Below are 23,040 nucleotides of genomic sequence, written 5' to 3' on the forward strand. Positions count from 1 at the left end.
GCTCTGGCTGTCCTGGAACTCACTATGTAGACCAGACAGAGATCCCTCTGCCTCTGCCTCCAGAGTGCTGGGACTAAAGGCCACCACACCCAGCTAAATAGTTGTCCTGCCAGCACTCAAGAGGCTGAGGCAGGAGGGATCTCCCTGGGGGATTCTAGACAGGGGCTCCACCCTGAGTCATGCCCCAGCCCCTCACTGGGGATTCTAGACAGTGCTCCACCCCTGAGCCACGCCCCCAGCCCCTCACTGGGGGATCCTAGGCAGGGCTCCACCCCTGAGCCACGCCCCCAGCCCCTCACTGGGGGGATTCTAGGCGGGGCTCCATCCCTGAGCCACGCCCCCAGCCCCTCACTGGGGGATTCTAGGCGGGGCTCCACCCCTGAGCCACGCCCCCAGCCCCTCACTGGGGGATCCTAGGCAGGGCTCCACCCCTGAGCCACGCCCCCAGCCCCTCACTGGGGGGATTCTAGGCGGGGCTCCATCCCTGAGCCACGCCCCCAGCCCCTCACTGGGGGATTCTAGGCGGGGCTCCACCCCTGAGCCACGCCCCCAGCCCCTCACTGGGGGATCCTAGGCAGAGCTCCACCCCTGAGCCACGCCCCCAGCCCCTCACTGGGGGATTCTAGGCAGGGGCTCCACCGCTGAGCCACGCCCCCAGCCCCTCACTGGGGGATTCTAGGCAGGGGCTCCACCGCTGAGCCACGTCCCCAGCCCCTCACTAGGGGATTCTAGGCAAGCCTCAGCCTACTAGAGGTATTTGAATCCTTGAACCCATTGCTTCCTTTTAGAACCTGACCAGACCCTGGCACAAATGCACTGTGAGGAAGTGCACGTAACTTTACAGTTTGGCTCTGAAATGTTCCTCAAAGGCCTAAGTACAAAAAGCCTCAATCTAGGCGTGGTGGTACACTCTGCTAATAATACTGGCACTCAGAAAGCTGACGACAGAGGACTGCTATTGTCTGAGGCCAGCCTGTGCCTCAGACAATTGGGATTTTTATCTCAGAAAACCAAAGTCCGCTGGGCAGTGGTGGCACACGCCTTTGTGAGTTCGTGGCCAGCCTGGTCTACAGAGCGAGATCCAGGAAAGGCGCAAAGCTACACAGAGAAACTCTGTCTCGAAAAACAAAAAAAAAAAAAAAAAAAAAGAAGAAGAAGAAAAGAAAAGAAAACTAAAATCCAAAAGGAAGGAGAGATCTTTCTCCAGGATGCTCCCCAGGAGGAAGTGGAGCCTGTGAGAGGTCAGGCCTCACGGGCAGAAGTTAGGTCACTGGGACATTCTTCCTCTCTGTTTCTGGGCAGCTGGCTCCACCATATGCTGTCTGCCATGGACCCAAAGCAAGGGGTCAGGCAGGGTGGCGCAGGCCTTGAATCCCAGCACTCAGGAGGCAGAAGCAGGCAGATCTCTGTGTTTGAGGCCAGTCTGGTCTATATAGTGACTAAAGAAAGCATGAAGGTGAGCAACCCCCCTCCAGAAACAAACAAACAAACAAAACCAACAAAACTTGGAGTCAAATGAATCTTTCAGGTTATCAAGACAGCTTATTGGGTCAAGGTACCTGCCACCAAGCCTGATGACTTGAGTTTGATCCTCAGAACTCACATGGTGGGAGGAGAAAACTGACTCCCACACACACACACACACAATAAACAAATAAAATAAATATTTCTTAAATGTATCCTATTTTTGGGTTGTATATCTTGGATATATTTTCCCAGGCTCAGAAACCTGAACCATACACAACTGATTTATCCCCAAGGTACAAGGAATCCCCCTAAACGCTGAGCCATTTCAGGGTGACTCAAGTAAGCCATGCAAGACAGCCACCTCAGGTACAAGACTTAAGGGGCACCCAAAATCCAATACAGTGATCAAAACCAATAAACCTTTATTTTATATGTGTGTGTGTGTGTGTGTGTGTGTGTGTACCTTTTGTTTTTGTTTTGAGACTGGGTCTCTCTGTGTAACCCTGACTGGTCTAGAACTTGCTTTGTAGACCAGGCTGGCCTTGAACCCACAGAGATCCATCTACCTCTGCCTCCTCAGTACTGGGATCAAAGGCGTGTACCATAACACCTAGCTCTAAGATTTTAATTTTTATAATTTTTAATTTGTGTGTGTGTGTGGTTTATGCACTTGAATGCTGTGCACAGAGGCCAGAAGAGGGTGTGGGGTCCCCTGGAGCTGGAGTTACAAGCAGCTGTGAGCTGTACAATGTGGGAGCTAAGCAACTGGACATGTGTCCTCTGTAAGAGCAGCACGCATTCTCCTCTTTTTGTATTTTAACTTGAATTTTATTTTTTTATGTGTATAGGTTTTTTTGCCTGTATGTATGTCTGCGGACTACACATGCCCATGGAGGCCAGAAGAAGGCATCAGATCTCTGGAGTTACAGTCAGTTGTGAGCTGCCATGTGGGTTCTGGGAATTGAACCTGGGTCCTCTGGAAGAGCAGCCAGTGCTCTTAACTGCTGAGCTATCTCTGCAGCCCATTGTTGTTGCTAAAGATTTATTATTTTTACTTGTTGCATTGATTGCAGGTGCTCGTGGAAGCCAGAGAAGGGTGCCTGATTCCCCTAGAGCTGGACGTATAGGTGTTTGCGAGCCACCTCACATGGAGACTGGGAGCTGAACCCAGGTCACTACAACAACAGCATGGACTCTTAGCCGCCAAGCCATCGCTCTAGCCACTGTGTGTTCTTTTGAGAGAGGGTCTCATGTATCCCAGGCTGGTCTGGAAGCTTCTATGTAGCCAAATAGGACCTTCAATTCCTGATCCTCCTCAACTTCCTCCCGAGTGCTAGAACCAGCTGTGGACTGCCACACCCAGCTATTATACACATGCTTTTTAAAAAATATTTTTAAACTGTGCGTGTGCGTGTGTGTGTGTGTGTGTGTGTGTATCCACACACGTGCATGAGTGCTATTATGTGCATGGTGTTAGGTTTTTTTCTTTACTTTTTTTGGGGGGCCCACAACCCAGCTCCCAAATAGATCACACATGGAGGCTTACTCTTAATTATAAATGCCCAGCCTTAGCTTGGCTTGTTTCTTACCAGCTTTTCCTAACTTATCCTGTCTACCTTTTGCCTCTGGGCTTTTACCTTTCTCTATTTCTGTATATCTTCTATTTATTTCTTACTCCATGGCTTGCTGTGTAGCTGGGTGGCTGGCCCCTGGAGTCCTCCTCTGTCTCTGGCTACTCCTTCTTTTTCCTAGATTTCTCCTTCTATATATTCTCTCTGCCTGCCAGCCCCGCCTATTCTTTCTCCTGCCTTGCTGTTGGCTATTCAGCTCTTTATTAGACCATCAGGTGTTTTAGACAGGCACAGTAACACAGCTTCACAGAGTTAAACAAAGGCAACATAAACAAAAGTAACACACCTTAAAATAATATTCTACAACATGTACACATGGAGGTCCAAGGCTACTTTGAGGCAGGGTCTTTCACTGAGTGCTGCAGGAGCCGGGCTGGCCTGAGACTGTCTAGGTTTCCTGTGTCCACTCTCATTCCCCTCAGAGTATTGGAATGACCAGCTTCTAAGACTGTATTTTGTTTTGTGTGGATATGTGGGATTTGAACTCAGGTCCCAAAACTTTTGTGGTAGATGCTTTCCCCCACTGAATCATCTCCCTGGACCCAAACAAAAACTTAAAATTATTTTTACATTTTTTGGGGGGAAATGTGTGTGGGTGTGGCCGAATGTGCTGGTTTGAATAAGAGTGGCCCCCATAGGCTCATATGCTTGAATGCTTGGTCACTAGGGAGTAGGCCTGTTTGAAAGGATTACAAGGATTAGGGGGTGTGGCCTTGTTGGAGGGAGCGGGCTTTGAGGCCTCAAAAGTTCATGCCAGGCCATTCTCTCTCTCTCTCTGCCTACGGGTCAGGACGGATTGCTCAGCTACATCTTCAGCACCTGCTACCATGCCTACTACCGCGATGATAATGGACCGAGCCTCTGAAACTATTAGCAAGCCCCCAAGTAAATGCTTTCTTTTCTAAGCATTGCCTTGGTCGTGGTGTCTCTTCACAGCATTAGAACAGTGACTAAGACACTGGGTGTGTGCCATAGCATGTATGTGTAGGTCAAGTCCGAGGACAATTTGCAGGACCAGAGGATTGATCTCATGTCATCAGGTCTGGCAGCAAGCATCTCTATGTCTCAAGCTGTAGTCTTTTTTATAGTAGATTGTTGTTGTTTTGAGACAGGTGCTGTAGAGACAGGTTATTATGTAGCCCAGGCTAATCTGAAACTCATGGTGAGTCTCCTGCCTCAGTCTCCGTAAGTGCTAGCATTAGAGACATAAGCCATGGTGCCTGGCCTAGATTTTTTTTTTTTTGCGTGTGGATGAGTTTCTCCTTCACAGCCACACTGAGAGGAAGCTCCAGGGTGGTGTTGTCTCCCCTATCTTCCTGCTCTGCACAGTCGGCCTTGCTCCTGGGAGAGCTGGATTTGAGATTGATAAACAAATGCTCTGACTCAGCATTCTCACAGCAGCGGGAACCCTGGGAGGGCGCTTTCTGGGGCAAGGACTTGGGGATTGAGTTAGTTCTTTGTTGCTCAGTAACAAATTGTTGCAAGATCTGTCCAGCACCACCATGTTTTTATCTGGTTGCTCCTGTGGGTCAGCAGTTCTGCTCAGTGTCTCACAGGATGCCAGCTCCCCTGGGTTTTCAGCTCAAGGCCAGACCTCAGCTCCCAGGGACCTGCCTGTCTCTGGGAGCAAAAGCCAGCAGGTTGATTTTCTCTGTTCTGCCTCTGACCCCCCTGCCCAGCGCACTCTCCTACCTTCTCTCTTGCTGCTGTGGTAGTTTGGAGACATGTCTCTGTAGCCCAGGCTGTACTGTGGTAGTTTGGAGACACGTCTCTGTAGCCCAGGCTGTACTGGGATGATAGGCAGGCATCACCATGCCCAACTTAACCTCTCTCTAGTCTGTATGTTTAGTCCCATGTGCGTGGGATCACATGCATATATGTGCATATTCACTTGGAGGCCAAAGGTTGACCTTAGATGTCTACCCTGATCGCTTATGTATTGAGTCGGAATATCTTGCTATATACATCTATTGCTGTGACGAAACGTCACGACCGGAAGCAGCTTGGGGAGGAAAAGGGCTTCAGCTCACAGTTCCACATCACAGTCCATCACTGAGGGGAGTCAGGACAAGAACCAGAGGCCACGGAGGGGTGCTGCTTACTGGCTTGCTCCCCATGGCTTGCTCAGCCGGCTTTCTTAAAAACCGCAGGACCAGCAGACCAGGATTGGCACCACCCTCGGTGGACTGGAGCACCCTGCATCAATCATCATATGAAAATGTCCCCACAGACTTGCCCACAGGCCAATCTGATGGAGGCATTTTCTCAACTGAGGTTCCCTCTTCCCAAATGACTCTCAGATTGTGTTGACACAAAACTGTCTAGCACACCCTCTTAACCTGGAGCTGGCCAGTCCAGCCATTTAGCTGCCAGCTTTCCCGAGGATCCTGTCACTGCCTCCTAACTGCTGGGAAGACAGGTGCCCACCATGCCTGCCTGAAAACCAACTCTTCTGGGGTCTTTTTTTTTTTTTTTTTTTTTTTTTTTTGAGACGGGGGTTTCTCTGTGTGACAGTCCTGACTGTCCTGGAGCTCACTCTGTAGACCAGGCTGGCTTCAAACTCACTAAGATCGCCTGCCTCTGCCTCCCAAGTGCTGGGATCTGAAGTCTTAACTATGTACATAATACCCCATCACCTTTGACATGTACAGAGAGTGCTGGAGTTTGGATATGGCCAGGGGCCGGCCGAGGACGTGTGCTGTCCTCACAGTGTGAAGACACTGGCCGGAGGCAGAAGCTAAAGGGTCAGAGTTAATTAGGTCAGGTGGGCAGAAGCCTGGGAAGGATGAATGTGGGTCTCCAGTGGCTGGTTCTCTAGAGAGTGTGTCATTATGTTTACCTTATTGTGTGTATGTGTGGCATATGTGCATGTGGGTGTGTAATATATGTACACACACGTGGGGGGCCAGAGGTCTATTGATTTTCACCTTTCTGTTTTGTTTAAAAGTCCTTTATTTTATGAATACGAGTGTTTGATGTGCGTGTATGTCTGTGCACCACCTGTGCCCGGTGCCTGCAGAGGTTAATGAAGGTGTCAGACCCCATTCACAGCTGGGTTGGAGCCTGAACCATGCCACCACTGAGTTACAAGCAGTTGTGAACCACCATGTGGGTTCTGCAGGATCAACAAGTGCTCTTAACCACGAAGCGGTCCACCTCATTTCCTATTTTTGAGACAGGGTCTCTGCCTGGTGTGGAGATTACTAGTTCAGTTAGGCGGGCTGGTCAGCGCCCCCATCCTTCTGCCTCTGCCTCCCATTACCATGCCTGGCCACAGATACACTTATGAACTGGGCCATTTCTCTAAGAAAGTACAGGAAGAATTACGTATATGAATAGCTTCACCCGCAAGTAGATACGGTGTATTTTTCTTGTTTTTTATTTTAACATCAGTGGCTGGGATGGACCTCCTTGTGTATCTGCTCTTTAAACCTATACTCATGAACTTGTCTTGCCACAAGCCTACGAAAGCTCTGAACAAGGGAAGACAGAAATCTTGAGCTGAGTGGTGACACACCCATCTTCCAGGCACTCAGGACGTGAAGACAGGACAATTACAAGATTGACAGTTGGAGAGTAACCTGTGCTACCACCCAGTAAGGCCTCAAAACATGAAGGGTTGGAAATGTGGCTCCACAGGGCCCGTGCAAAGCCCTGGGCACCAGCCCCTGCTCTACAAAAATAAAAAATAAGTTTGGAAGCAGCGGTGGCATGGTTCAGGCTCCAACCAGGCTGTGAATGGGATCAAGAAAATGGGACTGGAGAGGTGATTTAGTGGGAAAGGGGCTTGCTAGCATCCACACTGGCTGGCTCTGGCCCAGCGATGCAGCGCTGGAGACGGGGATCACTGGCTACCCTGTCCAGTGGAGACACCAATGTCCACCTCTGGTCTCCGTATGCACATACAGGAGCGAGCTTACCTACACACACACACACACACTCACTCACAGGCACACACTAGTGCAACAACTCAGCCCACGTGGCTTTAGAATGGGTGCTGCTCACCCACAGCCCACTGCCACATCAACCCCACAGAATAGGAGTCCAGAAACTTTTTCCAAGAAGAACCAGGTCCTTACAAATCTCTCTTCAGGTCAACAGGTATGTGGACTTGTTTTCGTTCTATCACGGTCTCTGTTTTTGAGATGATGTCAACATCTAAATGTCAATTTCTTTTAAGACTTGGTCTTAACTATGTAGCCCAGTCTGGGTTGGAACTCTCAGTGATTCTCCAGCCTCAGCCTTCCTGGTACTGAGATGACAAGCGAGCCTGAACAACGATATGTGAATTTTATAAAATTAATGCGTTTTGAAATGTTTTCCAACTTTGCTAAAAAAAATTACTTTCCCCACCCCCACCCCTCAACAAAATAAAGCAAAAATTCTTTGGGTTTCCGGGTCGCCACAGAGCCCTAAGGGAGACGCGTTTAGAACGGCCCGCCCCCCTCCCCTCGGGCAGCCCCGCCCCTCCCCTCCTGCGAGTTCCTCGTGCCAACACGCCCATATCACGACGTCACGAGTCTCCACCCTCTAGGGGCGGGGCCCGCGCAAGCGCGACCTGGGCTCAGGCGGAGGCGGGGCAGTCGCGGCTCTGACTTCCAACATGGCGCACGCAGGCGGCGGAGGCTCCGCGGGCCGGGGGTTCGGTGGCTCCCGCTGGGGTCGTTCGGGCTCCGGAGGCCACGAGAAGCTGCCGGTGCACGTGAGTGACGCCCCTAGCTTCCTCCTGGGCACCCGAAGCCCCGAAGGCCGGCGCCCCGCCGTGCGGCCCCGCCTCGGCCTCCTCTGCGCAGCCGGGGCCCGGGGACCTCACACCCCTTCCCCCGAATCCTTCGGTCATCCCGGCGGCCCCTCGGTTTCCCCCTAACGCCTCATTCCTTCTCGCCACAACTCCACCCTTCTGGAGATGCCGCGGTCCTTTCGACATCCCTCAGTCATTTCCGCGGCCCCTGTCATCCCCGGGACCCCGCGGTGCGCTCCGGAACCCCCCGGTCCTCCTCGGTGGCCCTTAGTTATTCTCGCCGCCCCTCGGTTTTCCAGGGGACTTCGCCGCGTCCCCGAGACCCTTCGGTCCTCCCCGCCGGTCCTCGGTTCAACCCGGAACTCCTCGGGTCTCCGAGGCCCCTCGGGACTGGCCGCTGGCCCTCGGTATTCTTCGTCGGCCCTCCCCGGAACCCCGCAGTTACCCTCGAGGCCCTATACAGCCCCGCGCCACCCTTTCTCTGTCCCTGGCCTTCCATCCCACGGTCTCAGCATTATGCGACCCCTGCCCACCCGCAGCCGTCTCGTTCTTTTTCGCAGGTGGAGGACGCACTCACCTACCTCGACCAGGTGAAGATCCGCTTTGGCAGCGACCCTGCCACCTACAATGGCTTCCTGGAGATCATGAAGGAGTTCAAAAGCCAGAGGTAACCTGCAGGGCCTTCTGCACCCGGGGGCAGTAGGCTGGATGAAGGATGAACACTCCCTTTCTTTTCCTTCTCTCCCCCCCCCCCCCATTCTAACTACACCTCGGCCCTTAGGCTGGTGACCTTGCATATAGGTTTGGTGGGCCGGGAAGCATCCTAAACAGTCACAGGATGAGGTAACTGAAGAGTTGATGGGGATTCTTGGTAGGAGGGCAGAAATTGGGGAATGGGAGAGATCCGGGCCTGGACAGAGGGCAGTCTATTTGAAGTGTTTCAGAAGTCGGTGAGAGGGTAAAGTTGCCTACCTCCAAGCCTGACCACCTGCGTTTCAGCCCCAGAACCCTCATGGTAGGAGAGAACTGACTTGTGCAATGGTCATCTGACCTGCCCTTGAGCTGATACACGCCCACATGCAAAAAGTAAACTTACACCTAACAATTTTGAAATGTTTAAAGAGTTTTGTTTATGGAAGGTTGGAGGTACAAATTTTGAGTGTTAGTTTTTGGGGAAGTTTTTGGTAAATACTTCAAGAAAATGTTACTTATGGTCGGGGTGTTTATGTATGTGTGTGCACCATTTTTTCTTAAATCTTGTTCACAAGGTGCGTCTCCTAATTTGGCACCTTTATGGATTTAAGGAACATAAAACACAGGAACTGTTGTAGGCACAACAGTTAGGTGTAGTGGGGTGTCTCTGAGTTATGCCTGTGTCTTTGAGAACTTTCTAGGGGGGGTGGCTTGGTTTAGGTAAGGGACTCACCCTAGTAACAGGTGAGGGGACTAGAACTCACACTGTCAGTCAGCTTCCTGCGTGTCTCGGTACTGCTCTGCCGTTGTCTGCTCTCAGGGAGTGTGAAAGGCCTAGGCTGGTTTTCTGGATATTCAGGATACTGAGGCCAGAAGATGACCCTCCCTGTGTCTCCCCATCTTGCCAGTCCCCTAGCTTTTGAGGTGTTAGCACTTCGCCTTCTTCAGTTTAAAAAAAAAAAAGTCAAAATGGCTGGGCGGTGGTGGCGCATGCCTTTACTCCCAGCACTCGGGAGGCAGAGGCAGGTGGATCTCTGGAGTTCGAGGTCAGCCTGGTCTACAAAGAATTCCAGGACAGCTGGGACTACACAAAATTTGCTTGGAAAACAAGCAAAACCCCAAGATGTATCCTCACTCTTCCCTGATTTTTGAACTATTAGGGGATATCTCACATTGCTTGGAGAACTGTGGCGTTCTGTTGATTCTCAGACATTTTCAGAACTGGGCCCAGGAGCTCGGGTGGCTTAGGAGTCACAGATGGTCTCACATTGTGGTTCCTTTTTTTTTTTTTTTTTAAAGTGGGATATGGTGGTGCATGCCTTTAGCCCAGGCAGAGGCAGACAAATCTCTTGTTCTTGGCCAGCCTGGTCTTAGAAAGTTCCAAGACAGCTAGGGCTACACAGAGAAACCCTGTCTCAAACGGGGGTGGAGCTGTGGGGGTGGGGAACGACGGCACACACAAATCAAGAACATGGTGGGACCCGTTTTAGGAGTCTTTGTCCTCCCTTTAGCCTGGCTGTGGTGACCTCGTGGGCGTTTGAGAATGGGTTTTTCAGGTTTGCTTCCAGGACTCATGCTCACTTGCATTCTTTTTTCCAGCATCGACACCCCTGGAGTGATCAGGCGCGTGTCCCAGCTCTTCCATGAGCACCCTGACCTCATTGTGGGGTTTAACGCTTTCCTCCCGCTCGGGTACCGCATAGACATTCCCAAGAACGGCAAGTTGAACATCCAGTCACCTTTGACCAGCCAGGTAGGCTTTATTTGACTTGATGTGGACCTCGAGAGTCATCCCCACAGGGAGCACAGCCACGCATGTTGTGATATTGCTGGAAGCCTTTGTACAGCCTGTTCTAGGTTCTCTAGTTGCTTCTAGTCCAAGTCAAGGTAGAAACACAGAGGCAGCCTCTGCATCCCCAAGTGAGTGTAGTGGCTGGGGATGTGGTTCAGTGTGGGGGAGAACTCTTGGCATGGACAGAGCCCTGGGTTCCGTCCCCAGCATTTTAGGGTGGGTATATGGGGGTGGTGATGGAGTCAAGGAGAATTTTATGGTTAGAGTCACTCTATCACTGGTTTGCTGAGGTCTGGCTTTAGGGCTTTCCCCATACGTCTACCAGGCCAAAGTATACAGTGGGATCTGATGGCTTTCATTCAGGTCACCAATAAAACCAAGTGGTTCAGCTGTGTGCATGGGAATAATTTTGTTTTCTGTCACTTCATGGAATTGCCATAGGTTCCCTCCTCAGCCCAGGCTTGGGCTCTGCAGCCTCTGTCTGTGGTTCCCCCACTCCGCCATTGACAGGTCTGAAATTCATCATTGTGCCTCAGCCCTCCAAATGCTAGGATGACAGATGTTTGCCACCACAACAGGCTTTCAGTAAAGTTGGAGAGGGACTCTGGTAAGGTGATGTGGCCCTGGCAGGTCTCTGAGTGGCTCCTGTGTAAGTTCTGCTGGTCCTGCCCATCAGCCTCCTGAAGCCTAGAAGCCCTGGCTAGTTTTCAGAGGGACCTTAGAAGCACATGCTACTGAGTTCTCAAGAGTTTTCATTTCCCACCTGTACCTGGAATCCAGGCCCCATGGCCACAAAAGCCGTAGCAGGAATAACTGCTGGAACTTGTGTGGCTGAGCTGTGAAGCAGCGTGAGCTTTGTGGAGAGCCAGGAGCAGTTCCTGGAGTGTGTGTGTTGTCTGAATGTCGGTGCCACTCCCTAGAAAGCTGCAGGGAGCAGAGTGAGTCACGGGGCTAGGCTGTCCCCTATGCGTCGTATGGGGCTCTGGACAGATAGTGAAGCCAGCAGCAGTTTTGTTTCCCTTGTAGGCAGCTTAGGTGACCAAGGGGCCACAGTGACTTATAGAAAGGATGACAGAGACGGTCTTAGACCCATGAGCAGGGTACCTCTGCCAGTCTTGAGTCACATTCCCTCAGGGTACTCTGGAGCTCCTTGGTCTTGGTGACAGTGGTGGCCTGTTAGTGCTCAGCCCTGATTCTGATCCAGGTGTTTCCTGCTTTCTGAAGGTTCACAGGAGATCTCCTTCAGGATTCCTGGAGCCTTTGAGATACCATCACAGCAGGAGAGCTTACAGGTTCCTACACGTCAGCACCTGCTGATTTCAGTCCTCTCAGTTTTCTGTCTTTGCTGTTTTCCTTACTAGAGACATGGTCTCTGTAGCCCAGGCTGGCCCTGGGACTTGACATTCCCCTGCTTCAGCTTCCAGAGTGCTGAAATGATAGGCACCTGCTGCCTCTGCATCCTAATTTCACTGTTTTGAAATGCAGCGTTGTGTTGTGTTGTGCTGTGCTTTCCCTTTTCCCTTTCATTAGTTTGGTCTGGCAACCACAGACGAGCACTGTCCCCTTCTGTGCTGAGAAAGGTGCTGAGGGAGTCCCCACCTATTGGGGTTCCTGTGGTGGGGTTCCTGGGCCTCATTCCTTCTTGTGAGGAGTTTGGCACTCTGGCATCTGGTGTAGCACCCAGGGCCTCTCCCTTCCCAATGCCAGGGACACCAGGGCCCTTCCTGTAGCAGCTGAAAGTGCCAGGGAGAGCACCAGGGCCCCCGTTGACAACAGGGCTTGAGGGGCGAGCAGGGCTGAGTACTGAGATTGGGGGTGTCCTTCCAGCACTCAGGAGCCAGAAGATTTGCTGTGAGTTCAAAGCCAGCCTGGGCTACAGAGTAAGACTCTTACTTAACTGCCTCTGTGAAGGGAGGGAATAGATAGCCAGGCCACACCACAAGCAGGAGGCTTGGAAAACAGTGATCTGCTGTTGCCTCTCCCTGAGTTAGCTTCTTGGGAGATGTTGCCTCAGCCCCCACTGGCCCTCACAGCTGTGAGAAGTGTGTGTTCCTGTGTTTGTGCGTCCTGACCAAGCTCTTCAGAGGAGACAGAACCCTTACATGGGCCCTCCCTAATTGCTTCTCTGCCACTGAGCTGTGTCAAGGGAGGAATGGGCAACCGGATGTCAGTGGACAGGTGAGGACAGGACACATAGCTCCCTAGGTCCTCTTTGAGGGGACCGGCAGGAGGCCCTTTGCTACCGTGTTTGGAGAGGCTAGGTATGTCTGATTATTTCTGAACTACCCCTTCCTTGGAGCTGGGCCCTCAGTGTAATTTGGGGTGTGGGACTCTCAATGAGAGACAGTTGATAGCAGGGACTTTGTGAGGGGTGGGTCCAAGTAGGGAGGAGGAAGGCCCTTGGGGCAATGGGCCATTAGGAGGGTTGTCTGTGAAGTAGAACCCGGCTGGAGGGGAGCCAAGAGGTAGGCTTGCAGGACATGGAATGTCTAGGAAGACTCCTGCTGCTGGGTCAGGATCAACCAGGTGAGTCCAGAGGCCCAAGAGGTTGGAGAGGACCCATACCTTGGAGGCCAGGGCCCAGGAGTAGGTCAGTGAGGTAAATTGTGTATGACCCAGCCTGGCCCAACCCAGCCTGGCCCTTCCCACGGTGAGGTGGAGGTTGGTTCCGAGGCAGAGGCCACAGGCCCTGGCAGCTCGGGCTGGTGACTTGCTCATTTAGGCTCCTGAACATCCAGAAGAGCCACGTGGTTCTTGGGCAGATGTGGGGCACAGTGAGTACCAGCTGTCTTAACATTCACACCAAGGGGAAGAGGGTCCTAAGTGCAAGCAGGGAAAGAGAGAGGATGGGGCGGTTGTAGGAAGTCCCCAGCAGGGCCTGTCTGCTGCGGTGTGTAGGCTCTGTAGTGTTTTTTTTTTTTATTTTCCAAAGATTACATTAGAAAATTGTATTACAGCTGTACAATCCTAACCACTAATTCCAGAACATTCCATCACCCCAGAAACAGGTCCTACTAACCATTCATCTGCTTTCTGTACATGACCTGTTGTGGGCATTTGACATAAATGTAATTATATGTGGTGGCTTTTTTGTGTCTGCCTTGTGTCAGTCACTCACATCATAGTATGTGCCAGTGTTGTTTGTTTTGTTTGTTTGTTTTTCTTGGCTGAGTAATGTTCCACTGGATAGACCATGTTTTGTTCATTCATCTGGTGGATGAGTTGTTTCTACTTTTTGTTGGCTTTCGTGAATTGTGCATCATTGAATGTTGGTGTGTGAGTCTTTCTGGTTTTGTAGATCTGCTTTGTGGGATTGCAGTTGCTGGGCTGTAGGGAAATTCTCTGTTGGATTATTGAGGAGCTGAAGGCTGTTGCCATAGTAACTGTTCTCACTCACCGTCTAGTGCCTTCTGCAGAGTCCCCAGCCAGAGAGCTGGCTCTCTGTCATGCCGTATTGGCTTATTCAGGGGACCAGAGGAACCATACAGTGCTGGAGCGTGTCCGTAAGTGGCTGGGGAGACCCAAGTCTTGCCAAGGGCAAACCCAGGCCCCTGAGACCTTGAAGGTGGGCAGGTGGGTTCCTGAGAGCCTTGGCTCACATTTGCAGTTGGTGTCTGTGTCCTCAGCTTTGGCTTTGAGCACTTTCGTCGCCAGCACAGTTGTGTGTCTCCTGCTTGTCTCTTGAAGTTCAGCCCTAGTTAGTACCTGAGAACACCACTAGTTGGCCTCTGATCCTTGAGTTCTGCACCTGCAGATTCACCACATTCAGACATTTCAGAGAACATACATGTGTGCTGAGCATACTGACTTAGGGTGGTGGGGATGGAACCTGGTCCTTGCCCAGGCTGAGGGTGTGTGTGTGTGTGTGTGTGTGTGTGTGTGTGTGTGTGTGTGCGCGTGCGCACACACACCATGCATCCTCTGTATCTGAGCCACACCCCAGCCTATGCTTGGGTTGAATGTGATTGTCATTCCCTAGTCCACAAGGTGTGGACTGTTGACAGTGTGCCTGGTGTTATAAGTGCCTGGAGATGGTGAGTGCTTGTGGGGGCTGTGCACATCTGTGTGATGCTCGGCTGCGTTGGAAATCTGTGGAGGAGGGTCCTGGAACCTGGCCCACTTGGATACTAAGGGGCTACTATTTGGAGATGGGGCCTTGACTGAGTAAACATGGACCAGATGAGGCCATTTGGGTGGGCACTAATTAAATTTGGCTGGCATTCTTTGTTTTTTCCAGGCAGGGTTTCTCTGTGTAGCCCTGGCTGTCCTGGAACTCACTCTGTAGACCAGGCTGGCCTTGAACTCACAGAGATCTGCCTGCCTCTGCCTCCTGAGTGCGGGCATTCTTTTAAGAAGTGTTGAGGGTGTTGAGGGTGCAGCACAACCCTTTGCTCAGGAACCCAAACCTCTTGCTGCTGGCACCCCCAGCCTCTTGAGGAAAATGATCTGTTCAGAAACCATTCAGGTGCCATATGTGTGCCTCCTGCCCAGAGGAGGGCAGAGCTGCTGGGGAAAACAGGAAAGGTGTTTAGAGTCACTCCAGAAGGTTCTGGAAGGTCGTGGTGAGCATGGTATCCAACTAGAACCTCGGGCTGAATTGTAGTGACAGTGACCAATGCAGAAGGGTAGGATGGTTCCTGGAAACTCTGGCTACAGCTCCAGTCAAGTACCCGCCTGGACTTAAGGCCTCAGGTTCCACCCCTAGAACTGCCAGAAAACCAAACACCAGGATGCTAGTTCTTGCAAAGCAGGATTCCATAGAGATGAGAAATACATGTTTCTGTTTATAGCTGGAGAAAAATAGGCACAGGTAAGATGCTTTTCATTGTTTGGCCCTGGTGACTGATGTCTATCACTTGAGTTGTCCTGGGGCTTAGCACTCAGAGGCCCTGTTGTAAGAATCCCCTGAGCCAGCTGTGGCTAGATGTACAGGCAACTGAGATGGTCCCTCGAAGCCAACTACCGCTGTTCCACTTGAGAATAGTCTTGCTAAGATGGGGACATCACACATAGCCCCACACATAGCTCCAACAAGGTTCAGCTTCCAGGATTTGTGACTTTTCCCCTGTGTGCGCATCTCTTAAGAGTAGAAAGCAAACCTCTATTCCAGCTCTGGGGAGGCTGAGGCAGGAGGTTGGGCAGAGTTGAAGCCAGGCTGCATAGGGAGATCCAGTCTTTGGAGTATAGGAGTGGGCCTTGTTTGAAACTGCCGTTCCAGGCACGGGAGACCTGGAGACCTGGGGAGACTCCAGAGGGAGGAAGTACTTTGTTCCTATGGATCCTCAGGGTGTTACAGAAGCAATGCTTGTCAGCATGCAGTGACAATTCACTGTCCTCTGACCACCCCATGCCACTCACTGCCTGTGTTCTGCAGGAGAACTCCCATAGCCATGGTGACTGTGGCGAGGACTTCAAGCAGATGTCCTACAAGGAGGACAGAGGCCAGGTGCCCCTGGAGTCGGACTCTGTGGAGTTCAACAACGCTATCAGCTATGTGAACAAGATCAAGACCCGCTTTCTGGACCACCCTGAGATCTACAGGTCCTTCCTAGAGATCCTTCACACCTACCAGGTAAGGCCCAGCCCCCCCATAGCACCTGGGGCCTGGCTTCACCTGGTATTGTCTGGCATTTAGGAGCTAAGAGTGAAGACCAGGGCCTCACAAGCTGGCCAGACATTTGCTGCAAGTCACACTCCTGCCAGAGACTCTAGGTAGCTTTCCTCAGTTAGGACACACACATACACACACCCCTGTTCAGTCTAGTTCTGAGGGAGTCAGAAGTAGGTTGGGATGGAAAGGGAGGGGGTGTGTGTTGAGAGGTGTGTAAGCCAGCTACTGCCAACCCTTGGTACAGTAGCAGGGAGAAAGAAGGCTGGGGACAGCCTGTACGAAGGTCCAGGGGTCGAAGTGCACAGCCCGGATTCTTACAAAGGAAACTTTCTGATCTAGCTCAACAGCTAACACTTAAAATATGGCATAGCTCAACAGCTAACACTTAAAATATGGCAGGCTATGTCCCCAACTCTACACAACACAAAGTTGCACAGATAAATAAGATTCTTCAGCATACATGTTCACTATCAGAACTAGCCTAGGTTCTCCATGAACTTGGAGAACCCCAATGATAGTCCCCATTTGATAGCACAGGCTTCATCAGTGTGTGATGGAGAAGCAGCTTGAGTTATGTAGATGTAGAAACCTCAGGCAGTGACATTGTGGCTTTCAGCATAGCAGCGCTTCTAGGGAGGACGTAGATGTGGGCGCTGGTGTAGTTTTGCGTTCTTGAGGGCACACCAGCCAGCTGGGTACAGTTAGCCACCAGACAACAGTGTTACCTAACACAAGCAAACACGAGTGACCCCTTAGCTATCCTGTGTGATGACCCTGCAGAGGCCTATGTACTAGTTTAAGGAAGCTTGGTGGCAGCAGAGGACATGCCCAGAGTGCCAGCCACAGCATGTACACTCCATCAATTTCTGCTGTGAGATCAGCCTCTATTTAGAACCTCAGCTTTGTCTGCTTATCGGGGCAAGAGAGGTGACCATGCTCACTTGTCACTCTTTCCAGTTTGTTGTCTTATCAGGGTTACCACACCTGCCTGCTGAGCCGTCTTGCCTGTCCCTAAGTTGTGTTTTTTAAACAGTGGTTTGAAGCCAGATGTAGTGGTACGCACTTTCATCCCAGAATTCAGAAGTCTGAGGCAGGAGGATTGCTGTAAGTCCAAGGGCAGCCTGGACTGCTCCATGAACCTCCTGAGCCACTGTGAGATCCTCAAAACCAACAAGAGCAGTTGGGGCACTGTTCTCTTCTCTTACAGGCGGGGAGTCTGACCCGAGTCCAGAACATCAGGGGCTCAGGGTTGTTTCTCCTTATAGGATCTGTAGGTGCCAAGACTTAACTACTTTGCTTGGGGTCTGACGGTGCCGCTCAAGGACTTCTTGAGTTTATTCCTAGCACTATGCAGAAAACCAAAAACCCAAACGAAACAACTTCCCTTCCTGAAGTGGGCAGTGAGCTACAGTGTCTGCTGTCATGTTGTGGGCCCGGCACTGTGTTCTGAACCATGACATTGAGTATAAGGTGGCATATTTCTAGCTAAAGTTCTTTTTCTTTTTTTCTTCCTTCCTTCCTTCCTTCCTTCCTTCCTTCCTTCCTTCCTTCCTTCCTTTTTTTTAAGAACAGTATCTCAGCCAGGTGTGGTGGTGCACATCTTTAGTCCCAGCACTTGGGAGGCAGAGGCAGGTGGATCTCTGTGAGTTTGAGGCCAGCCTGGTCTCCAAAAAGAGTTCCAGGGTAGCTAGAGCTATACAGAGAAACCCTGTCTCAAAAACCCAAACAAACAAACACAAAAACCCAGTATCTCAACCTGGCCTGAAACTGACAAACCACCTGCCTCAGTTTTCAGTAATGAAAGGTCACCTGGATTCTACATCTCCACCGCCATTCTCGGTCAGTGCTTTTGCCTTCAGCTCCAGGCCTCCCTCAGCTCTCCCTCACCTCAGCTCTCCCTCAGTCCAGTGACCACCAGGAGCCCCCTCTTTGCTACTCACCTGTCCCCTGATCCAGCAGGCCTGACTCCCTCTTTTGAAGGGCACCAAATTTCCCTCTTACTTGGTGCCTACTCTTCCATTGCCCTGCAGCCCTCATAACTCCCCTCCCAGGACGGAAGGGCTCAGGCCACTGAGAGCAGAATACCCTGGCAGTGTAGACACAGAGCTGATGTCTGCAAAGCTGCCCACACCTACACTGGTGCCCTGCTTCAGCCTCCTTTGTTCTAACCACTTGCAGAAGGAACAGCTTCACACTAAGGGTCGTCCATTCCGTGGCATGTCCGAGGAGGAGGTCTTCACAGAGGTGGCCAATCTCTTCCGTGGTCAGGAGGACCTGCTGTCGGAGTTCGGACAGTTCCTGCCCGAGGCAAAGCGGTCCCTGGTGAGTGTCAAGTGCCCAGGATCCTGCCCACAAGATGCATGGGGAGCTGGAGTCTGACATCGTGTCCTATACACTGGCTGCAGTACTGTGGGGGAGGAGGAACCTTTCTTCACATGGAGATGGAGCCAGTGTGAGGACTGTGGTCCCAGACTTGCAGAAGTAGGTGAGGAGGGCTTTGGCCCAGGACCAGACGCACTTGGATTTCTTTCGTAGCTGTGGCCTGAGGCCTGCCAAGGTGCCTCCGCTGCCGCCTCCTCTTTTTCTTATGCGTGCTAGTCTTTTGAAAAGTAGAGATGAAATTCATGAACCATAAAATTCTCTTTAAAGTATATAATCCTGAGCTAGGTGTGGTGGCATATGCTTTTAATCCCAGCACTCAGAGGCAAAGGCAGGCAGTCTCTGAATTTGAGGTCACCCCATCGATCCCCCAGCCTCTGATCTGCTTCCTATCTGGATTTGCCTGCTCTGGACATTGGTCACTGGTCTGAGGCCTTGTGACAATGTCATGTCTTTTGAGATTGGTCTGCATTTAGCCTTTGTTAGTGTTCCCTCCTGCTTGTTGATGGCTGAGTAATCATGTTCCTGAGGGTGGTCTTGTCCATTTCATCCTCTCATGTTGTGGACATGGGGTGGTTTGCCTTGATGCTGTTGGGAGTGATGCCACCATGAACCGACTTGTACAAGTCAGACGGCAGCTCTAGGCCCATCACTCATCTGCGCCTCCATGGGCTTCCCAGATCACATGGCAGTTCCATTGAACTTTCTGAAGAACTTAGAAAGTATTTCCCGCATCAGTGGCTTTGTTTGCCCATGTCCACTTTGTTTTTTAACTGTTGGACAACTGTCGGGTGGGATGTGTCTTGCCTGTGACTGCATCCCCCATTGTATCATGTCTGTGTACTGGCTGTTAAGATGTGTTAATTCATTGCTCTTTATGTATGTGCATGTTTTGTCTGTGAGAGTTTATGTGCATCACACAGATGCAGGTGCCCATGGAGGCCAGAAGAGGGCATCAGATCCCCTGGAACTGGAGTAACGGGCGGTTGTGAGCTGCCATGTGGGTGGTGGGACCTGAACCCAGGTCCTCTGTAAGAGCAGCCAATGCTTGGTGCTGTAACCGCTGAGCCGTCTGTCTGCAGCCGCAGCTGAGTGAGTCCTTGTTGTGCACCCACGAGCTTCCTAGATGTTTGATCTGCAGATTCACACCTCTGTCTCCTGTCATCTTTTCTCTACTTGGTCATGTTTTTGACGCACAGTCTTTTAATTTTTTTTTCACATCACTCTTAGTATTAAGCTTTAGAAGCTATTGCACAGTTGAGGTCATGAGGTTCCCCCTGTTTTCTTACAGTTTTAAACTTGAGCTGCATTTTGTATGTGGGGCGTGAGGTGGGTCCAGTTTCAGATCTCCTTGTCCAGCACAGCTGTAGAAGGGCTACCATGCTTGGCACCATGTTGACAATGTCACCGTATATGTGGGTGCTTGTGACAACTGGGTTGCCATCTGTTGGTCTGTATGTTCTCAGGCTAGCCTGGCATTGGCACTCCAGCCTTTGACGGGGGTTCAAGAGCAGGAAGCTCGTGCCCTCCACCTCCTTCTTCCTTGTCAGAACTGCTCCAGCTTTCGAGACCCCTGATTGTTGAGTATGGTTTCTTTGTTTTCTCTTTGAGACTGGGTCTTAGTGTAGTGCAGACTTGTCTTCATTCATCACATGACCCTTCTGCCTAGGCTCCTGAGTTCTGCAATCACTGTCATGGGTCACTTACTACTCCTGGGTCATTTTTTTTTTTTTTTTTTTTTTTTTTTTTTTGGTTTTTCGAGACAGGGTTTCTCTGTGTAGCTTTGCGCCTTTCCTGGAACTCACTTGGTAGCCCAGGCTGGCCTTGAACTCACAGAGATCTGCCTGGCTCTGCCTCCCGAGTGCTGGGATTAAAGGCGTGCGCCACCACTGCCCAGCTTTTTTTTTTTTTTTCACCCATTACATATTTGTGTGTGTGCATGCCACAGCTGGTGTGGAAGTCAGAGGACAACTTGGAGTAGTAAGTTTTCCCCTTGCATCGTATATGTCTCGGGATCACATTCAGGTCCAAGCAGTTACCCACTGAGCCATGTTGACGTTGGCCTCGTTTTTGGTCTAGTCAGGTGTTTGCATCCTGGTGTTGCCATGGTTTTCTTGGGCTTCCCTTACCCAGGCCTGTGGCCAGTGGCCACCGGGTTTGTCACCATGTCTTGGACACAGAGTATCAGCCTAGGGCTGTGTCTTGATGATAGGTCACTGCTACCTGGTATCTGGTTGCCCTCCAGGGCCTAGATGATGGCAGAGCCGTGGGAGCCATGCTGTACATTGCCCTCGGGCCTTGCTTCCTCCTCAGAGCTCTGACATCTGTTCTCTCAGGTGAGACCATGAGCTGCTGGCTCACTTCAGGTCATAAGTGCATTGCCAGCTCCTGGAACAAACTGGGGGGGCATGTCCCTGTCATCGCCTCACTGAATGTCCACATGGGGTGAGCAGCACTCCCCTACTCCATGTCCCCAGAGCTGCACAGACCTCAGAGGCTCTTGAATGTGCCTGGAGGGAGACTGGGGCCCTTGCTCACCTCTGCTGTCTTGAGTCTTCGTCTGCCTGTTTCTCTGAAGTTTAGAAGTTCTTGAGAGGGTCCCCCTTTGAAATCCTGACTTTGGTTCTAATGTCACTGTGACAGGCACTGGGCAGAACCTAAGGGAAGAAGGCTTCGTCTTGGCTCATGGTTCCCTAGGTCTCTGCTGCTGTCCTCCCTCCCTGGGTGCTGAGCCTGCTGTGAGGAGAGACCCTAGGGCGGAGAGACTGGTGGGGACTGGTGGGGACTGGTGGCAGAGGCAGTTCCACAGACACAGTGGACAGCGGGCCTGATGGCCCCTCACCCTCCCTCTAGCTAGGCCCCACTTCCTAGCTTCTAGGACCTCCCAGAATAGCACACAAAGCCATCAGTACATGAGCCTTTGGGGGAACACTTCACCTGGATACCATGGTACCCCATTCCTTTCAGGAGAATCTTGACTGCCTCTGGGGACCATAATAGTATGCAGGAGAGCGGTATCACCTCTAGGATCCTGAAGCATGGCCACAGATTATACATTAGGATGAATTTCCTGTCAACTGCTACTCAAGTTGGGACTGGTATTTGGGTCTTGTCCTTAGATCTGGGTGCTACATCTGAACAGCGTGGCTGTGGCTCAACACCCCTTGCAATTGGGAGCCTACGTCATCCTCCACTGCCCTTCTCTGAGCTACCCCTGATGGCATGGAATTGATGGTGTCAGTTGAAGCCCAGGGGAGTTCTGAGTTGAGGGTCTCATAGCCCCTGTAAGTCTTACTTCCTAGCTCCCTTGCTTTCTGCAATGGTGGACCTGGTGCCCTGAGGTCTTGCGGGCTGTCTGTGTAGCTCTGACCCCCTGGGCTGGTGGTGAGACAGGGGCTTAGTAGCCAGTTTAACCAGCCGCTGGCCTGAGGCCCTGGTTCCATCCTAGCCCACAGGAAAGCCAGAAACAGCAAACATGTCTGCTGGGCCAGGTTGATGGTTTACTTAATCCCTGTACTCTGAAGGCACAGGTAGGTGGATATCTGTGAGTTCTAGGCCACCAAGGGCTTAACATAGTAAGGCACAAAATGATAATTGTTAGGTCTCAAACCCAGGACAAATGTCTAACTGAGGTACCTATTTAACATATCGAAGCAGACATTGGCCACCAGTCTCTAAGCATGGCCAATAGTACCAGTTACAGAGTCCTGGCTCTCCTCTGCACTTCTCACCCCACCCTCTACCCTAAATCTCTCTCTCCTAGGGGCCCTGATCGCTTTAAAACTCAAGACATTTTGGACATGCAGTCTCTTGGCTCCAGGCTGGCTCCACTCCTGGTTCTCTCTTGGTCTCTGCTGCACATATGCATGCATGTGTATCTCACCAGATGAAATGGAAAAAAAAATGGGGACATGACCACTTCCAAGTATGGTGGAGGAGGAGATTTATTGTAGACATGAGGGAGAGCATAGTCAGAGGCATCTGGAGCGGTCCAGACTGAACATGGCTGTGGAGGGTGGAGAGAGAGAGGGAGAGGACCTGGAAACCCAGAGGCCAAGGGGGCACTTAGGGTGAGAAGTGCTGAGAGAAGCCAGGACTCTGTACAGGTATTGGCTGTGTTGAGAGCTGATGGCCAGCATCTGCTCTTACGTGTTAAACAGGCACCTCAGCATTTATCCAGGGTTTCTTTGGGACTTAACAAGAATAACAATTATATAATAAAGAAACATTCCTGCTTGGGAGGCAGAGGCAGGTGGATCTCTGAGTTCAAGGCCAGCCTGGTCTACAGAATGAGTTCAGGACCGCCAGGGCTACACAGAAAAACCCTGTCTTGAAAAACAAAAGAAACCACTCTGGAACCAGCAGTCACAACAAGAAGAGAGGCCAGCACTGTTCTCGGCTCCTCCTCCTCCTCCTCCTCCTCAGTCACTGCCGGAATTGAGGGGCCACCGTGTCCCTGCCTCCAACACAACCACGAGCGAGGAGAGCTGTCCTGTGCATTGAGGCAGAGGGACTCTGTCCATCTCATAAGCTGCTGGATTCGTATTGTGAGGCTACAGACCTCACAGTCTTCATTGTCAGCCAAGGATAAACTGTGGTGTCATCCTTACTAAATCTGACTGCTGAGCACCAGTTGGGTCCAATCCCTGACACTGGCCACTTGGCCTCAGTGTAGAGAATCAGCCCTGCTCTGGTAGCTGGAAAATAGGTGGCTTCATCTGACCAC

General features: G+C 51.4%; 1 protein-coding gene across 1 annotated transcript in view; it reads left to right on the forward strand.

Moving 5' to 3' along the window:
• Positions 1 to 7,663: 7,663 nt before the first annotated feature.
• Sin3b (SIN3 transcription regulator family member B) overlaps positions 7,664 to 23,040 on the forward strand; it is a 37,339-nt gene continuing 21,962 nt past the window's right edge. Inside the window, 5 exon segments of the mRNA XM_059244638.1 lie at positions 7,664 to 7,800; positions 8,400 to 8,506; positions 10,132 to 10,285; positions 15,699 to 15,896; positions 18,114 to 18,257. Coding sequence (XP_059100621.1) covers positions 7,702 to 7,800; positions 8,400 to 8,506; positions 10,132 to 10,285; positions 15,699 to 15,896; positions 18,114 to 18,257 — 702 coding nt within the window. The 5' untranslated portion in view covers positions 7,664 to 7,701.

This window comes from Peromyscus eremicus, chromosome 17, assembly GCF_949786415.1.
Source record: "Peromyscus eremicus chromosome 17, PerEre_H2_v1, whole genome shotgun sequence".
Classification (NCBI taxonomy): domain Eukaryota; kingdom Metazoa; phylum Chordata; class Mammalia; order Rodentia; family Cricetidae; genus Peromyscus; species Peromyscus eremicus.